The following is a 6000-nucleotide window of genomic DNA, read 5'->3' as shown; positions in this document are numbered from 1 at the left end:
TGATCTATTCGCAACGCAGTAAACGCAGTAAACGCAGGACGCAGTCAGAAACGCAGGGAATCGCCGTTGAGCTCGCTCTCTACTCCTAGGTGGTAGGTAGGTACGATCTCCTCCGTCCGGTCCCCGGCTCCCTCCCTTATGTCCCCTCCGGCTCGCTATCCCACGCCCCCGCCTCGCTGGCACCCTTCTCCGTACTCACCCGTTCCCTCCGGTCCCTCTTAAGCCCCTCCTTCCCTTCCTTTACCGTCTCCCGTCCAGTGCCATGCCGTCCGATGCCCCACCCAATCCCTCCGCCATCGTCTACTCCACTCGCTTCTACCGTCTTCTCGCTCTCCTCCGGGATGAACGAGTCGTCGAGCCGCGTCTTGTCGCTGACAGTCCTACCGAATGGTTGGCCTGGGCCCACGGCGCCCGCTGGATCATCGTGGGTGATATTCTTCTCGTCTATTCCCCGTCCGGCGGGCTGATCCTCCTTCCGGTACGTAGCGCATGCTCTTCGACTCCCGGGCGCGAGCTACCGCGCATGGCGACGCGTCCCTCCCTCTCATCCGCCGGTTCTCCGACGTCCAGGAACTGATCGACTACCTTGACCAGGTGTTCTCGACCATCGCGTCCGAGCATAGCGTCATTGGCGAGCCGTACCCTGCTATCGCCTGGTCCGCCAACCGCGTCGCCGTTGAGCAGTCCGATGTCGAAGTGGGCCGTCCGTTGCTCCCGGTCCGGTACCTCGAGAGGCCCATGCAGCTCTCCCCCCTCCGGGCTTCCTCCGACGGCCTCGACGCGCTCATCTCCCAGCTCCAGCGTTACGCTACCGTTCAACGTGACGCATCCGCCTCCTTTCAGTCCGAGGCCCAACACACCCGCCGTATTCTCTCCGCCCTGGCGTCCAGTGTTGCCGGCGTGCATGATCGTCTTTCACGTGGCGTGTACGTTCCGGACGCTGACTATTCCGGCATTCCGCGTCGCCTTCAGTTCCCTCCGGCGCGTACTAGTGACGACTTCGAGGATGCGGGTGTCGAAACTGAGACCGAGACTGATTTAATGGATGAGGGGGAGAGTGTGCGTGAGGGGTAGTTCGTTCCTGTACCCTCCGGTGCCGTCCACGGCTGCCTCCGGTTGCCCTACCGAGTTGCTTTCCGGTCGTGCTGCCTGGGTAACCTATCCTTCGACATTCCTTCCGTGTGTAACGTCGTCTGTTGTCTCCTGTGGTCGTGTGCCCTATATCCGTTGGTTCCGGGCCTGCTCTGTGGGGCTTCCCCACACCGTCCTCCTCCTTCTTACCTAGACCACTGTACAGTCCCCCGTACATCTCATAGACGCAGAGGCCTCGCATACCACTGCTCGACCTCACGTTTGGGTTTTTGTGTGGCTTTTGTGTTCTTTTCGGTCGCGTCACCGTCAGACTTCGCGTCTGACAACAGGAGATTAGTTCTGACATCAGAAGCAATCTCTGATGTCAGACGGCCTTCAGACCATCACTCAGACCATTTCAGATGGTCGTCAGACTGCTGCTTAGAGCGTAACAAAATGTAGTACTAATAGTACAGACAATACACTGTAAACTACCAGCTAGTACTCATCGTGCTCTTACCTGTCTGTCCACCCACATACCCACCCTCCCTTTCAATTGCCACTGTGCTTGCCGTTTCCGACAACGCCCGAGTTGCTGGGCGTCGGGCTATCATGTCAAGGTTCGGCAAACTGACGCCCACGGGTCACGGATCCGTGGGCAATCATGTAGGTGCTCGCGCTGGGCATGCGCTGCGCACGCCCTGCCCGTCGCGGTCACCCATGATTGTTCCGTGCCCACCTTCCATTTGTCAGTTGTGCTCGCCACCCGCCCACCCGCCCACTCGCCCGCTCACCCGCCCACTCGCCAGCCCGCTCTCCCGCCGTCTGCTCGCTCGCCCACACGCTCGCCGACCGCATGGTAGAGGGCGGCGCGGCGATGTAGGAGGGCTGTGGCAGGGCGAGAAGGCAGTGGCGTGGCGCGGAGGGTCCAAGCTCGCGACTAGTCAGGTATTGTGCGGGATTGCCCGGCGTGTGCGGTAGGTCCTCGGCGTGCATCGCACATGCCCGAGAGATGGTAGGATGGCAGAGGATGACTGGGAAAGCGGCGGCCACCATCCGTAGTGTTTCGTCACCATCACCCACGGTCAGAGACGAGTCACTGAGGGACACGCAGAAGGGAACGTACAATGACCTTTGTCAGAGCACCCGCGAGACCGGGCAAACCGAGGTAGTACCGCTGGAGGTCGGTCTCGATCTGGTCTCGATGTTCCCTGCAGCGAGAGTCAGCACGGTCCCGAGCCTGCCGGCGAGACAGGGCCGGTCGACGGACGACACGCACCTGGGTCCAGAGAGATCGACATGATCCTCTTCCCTCCATACCGCTTCGCCACCTCGCGCGCCACGATCACGTTCCCCTACCGCCCCGCACCTCTCAGCCGGCATCCTCACTTACCCTCACATTAAAATTGAAAGTTCACCAGCTTGCGCTGCCCATCTCCTTCGAATATCGGCGCCGGGCTGGACCGTCGCGGACGGAGTCGAGGTCAATCCCGCCGAGCATCACGCCGGAGGAGGAGGTCGTAATGACGCGTGCGTGATGGTCAGGTGAGCGCGGGCATGAGCAGCTCGGTGAAGAGGAAGTGACCTGGGGAGGGGAGGTGAGCATGCGGCAGATGAGGAAAGAATACGGACCAATAACGTTGGTGCCGGATTGGAGGTCGAAGCCGTCGGCGGTGAGTTGGTCGATGGGCGGACCCATCACTCCGCTAACGATCGTCTCCGTGAGGCAGGGGTCCGGACTCAGAGCACTAAGAATAGATGACCCCGCTCTTCCGCGCGGTCGTCATGGGTACGTGCTGCGTGCTCGGCATGCGTTTGGCGCGTCCGAGAGCTGCAGAGCGCGGGGCGGCGAGGTAGGAGGGCTGAGGCATGGCGAGAAGGCAGTGACGTGGCGGGGAGGGCCCGGGTTTTCGACCAGATGTCCCATGGGCCATTGTCGCGCCGGGACGCCTGGGACGCCTGTGACGCTGGGACAGCGGGGGCGGACTGGGAAGGTGGTGGCAAATAGACTGCCTGAGGGTTGGTGTATGTGGATGTAAAAGATTGGAGAGGCAGTGAGAAGGGAGGCGAGGGAGGCATGGCGGAGGTGGGAGGCGCGGCCCTCGCAATGGTGTCCGCTCGCTGTGCATCGTGGCTGCGGGCAAGCCGGCGCTTATGCACCCTTCCAGACGCCTCGCGCGTCGCGACAGGCTTCTGCAGCCGCTGCGTGTCAGCGACGAACAGCGCGGGGGAACAAGTCAAGAGGTGGGAGAGCTTGAAAGGCGAGTAACGAGACAGAGAGGCGAGGGAACGATGACGTGGCGAGGTGCCAGCGTGGCGCAGTTTAGGGCAGGCGCCTAGTGGACTTGGGGGAGATTCAATGTGGGTGGCTTGAGGTCGCGCCTGGAGGGTCTGACGGGTCTGACGGGTCTGAGTGGACTGCGTCGCTCTGAGAACGAGCACGGAACGAGCAGACGGAGAGGGACGAACGGCGCGGCCATAGACGCCCGATTGCGTCAGATGCGATAGAGCTCTCAGGCACCGGATCAGACGCCTCAGATCCCTCAGGCGCCCTCAGAACCCGCGCACATTTGCTGATGAGCTTGGCATGCATACAACGAGGCTCAGCTCAAGAACAATGTCGATGTATATGCGCAAGACGGTGTCAGGGAGGCATGGTCCAAATTCCTAGCCTCGGCTCCGTTCAACAATCTGGGAACAGAATTGGACGAAGTCCCCTTGCGCGAACTAATTGAGGTCATCGAAGCTGGCGCGGTCTCGACCGCACTGCAACGTTTCGCCACATTCAAGAGACAATTCTGCGGGTTCTCCCCTGATCCACCTGCTGCTGCGATATGCAAGGAAGTTCCCCTGGCGAGCAAAAGTGAGGATGACGTGCAGAACTTGAAGCGAAAGGCGGAGATGTGGGCGGAGATGTTTCGAGAGCGTGACACAAAGCATCATCGTGAAGTAGTGCATTGCAGGGGTACGGCCAACCCGCGCGGGTCGCGGGTAGGGGTACTCGCGGGTAGGGGTCCGGGTAGCGATTTTCGTACCCGCATACCCGCCCTGCAGCCGTGCGGGTATTGCCGAAAGAGGGAACCTCGCGAGCGCCCAAACTCGCGGGGCCCCTGAGGCCTGAGGCCTGAGGCCTGATCCCCTCGCCCTCCACCAGGTCGACTCGCTCCCGGCTTCAAGCACCGCAACACGGCGCACGCGCGCGCGACGAACTCCCATGGCATAGGCCCCGCGCACAAACACAGCCGATGAACACCGCGGGCCTGGGCGCAGCCACGAACGAATGCAGGCGTGCCGCGTGGACGACGAACGGACGGCATGCGTAGACGAGGAGCGGACGGGCGAGGGCTAGGGTGATGGCGAGGGCCAGGGTGACAGCGAGGGCCAGGGTGACAGCGAGGGACAGGTGAGTCTGGGTACACACGCGCGAGCTCACTAACGGCAGGCGCAGGACCCGGCGACGTGCAATGCGCGCACGACGACCACGGGCACGCAGGGCCAATGCCCTGTGTGTAGGCACGGCCGACGAACGAGCCGACGAGCAGGCGGCAGCACGCGCCGACGAACGCGCATGCGGGCGGGAGAGGGAGCGTGCAGGCGGGAGAGGGAGCAGGCGGGCGCAGAGGCAGACGAGCGAGCGGGAGGTCCAGCGGGCTTAGCGGAGGATGGACCAGCGGGCGAGCTAGGGGCACAAGGCGCGGACCAGCACCGCACGCACGTCAACCACGAGCGTGCTGGGCGAATGCCCAGCACGCAGACACGGCCGACGAGCAGGCGCCGCGCGCACGAACGAACGAGGGTCAGTGCGTGAGCGGTGGAGTACCGGACGCGTGGGTACGCGGACGAGCGGACGCGCGAGCGGGTGGACGAGTGGACGCACGAGCGGGTGGACGAGCAGGTGGGCGAGCAGGTGGGCGAGCAGGTGGGCGAGCAGGTAGGCACAGGGCGTGACGGGTGGACCGCGGGCACGGGCGTGGGCGGGCGCGTTGGATGACGACACGCACGGCAACCGCGAGCGCGCTGGGCAAGTGCCCAGCGTGCAGACACGGCCAACGAACGCGCGCGCCGCGAGGCGGGAGAACGAGCAGGCAGGCTCGCTGGCACGGACGGGGACACGGTGCGGACGAGCACCACACGCATACCAACCACGAGCGTGCTGGGCAAATGCCCAGCACGCAGACATGGTCGATGAACGCCGGGCGGGCAACCGGGCGAGCGTAGGACGACTGGGGGCGGGCACACCAACGAGGCGGGAGGGCGGGCGGCGCGTACAGACGGGAAGCGCGCGGACGCTCCCGTCTGCGAGTGCAGAGTTGTCGGGGGACACGCGGGCGGATGGCGGGAATGCGCGAGCGCGAGTGCGGAGGACGGCGAGCGGGGAGGACGGAGGGTGGGGGCATGGCAGCGAGGACAACGGGTGCACCGTTGACCCACCGACTTGCCCGCACACTCGCTCGCTCGCCCGCCCGCCTGCGCGAGCCTCCCCGCCCTCTTGCACACTCCCCCCACTCGCCCACCTATTCGCTCGTCCACCCGTACATGGACCCGTAGACCCGCGGTACCCGCACGTGACCCGTACCCGTGAAGCGGGTACGGTACCCGGGCGGGTACGGGTACGGGTAAGCCCCCAGACACCCGGGGGTTTACCCGTGCAATGCACTATCGTGAAGTCGGAGATGACACGAAGTGAGTACCCCTCGTGCTCGTCGAAGAAGGTTGAAGGTAGACATTTGCGTTTTGTACGTTCGTGTGGTGCACTGCGCATTCTGTTCGTTGTACCCACTCATCTCATCGTTGCTCGTGGTATCGCTCGTCGCTGGTATCGCTCATCCCTCGTATTGCTCGTCGCTCGTATCATTCATAGATCGTATTGCTTTTTCGCCTGTCGGATCGCTCGTCATGTATCGTCATGTCTGTTGTAATGTTGTACAT

The 6000-nt window shown here is 63.4% G+C and overlaps 1 protein-coding gene across 1 annotated transcript; it reads left to right on the top strand.

Annotated features, from left to right (window-relative positions):
• Positions 1-5243: 5243 nt before the first annotated feature.
• B0H18DRAFT_971999 (uncharacterized protein) lies at positions 5244-5730 on the top strand (the record flags this gene model as incomplete). Its single annotated transcript, XM_048043842.1, has 1 exon — positions 5244-5730. A coding segment is annotated over exon 1 (479 nt), but the record flags the coding sequence as incomplete, so codon positions are not given.
• Positions 5731-6000: the final 270 nt, after the last annotated feature.

Source organism: Fomitopsis serialis, assembly GCF_022376445.1.
Source record: "Fomitopsis serialis strain Sig1Antser10 chromosome Unknown B0H18scaffold_2, whole genome shotgun sequence".
Lineage (NCBI taxonomy): Eukaryota > Fungi > Basidiomycota > Agaricomycetes > Polyporales > Fomitopsidaceae > Fomitopsis > Fomitopsis serialis.
This window is presented reverse-complemented; position numbering and strand designations above follow the sequence as displayed.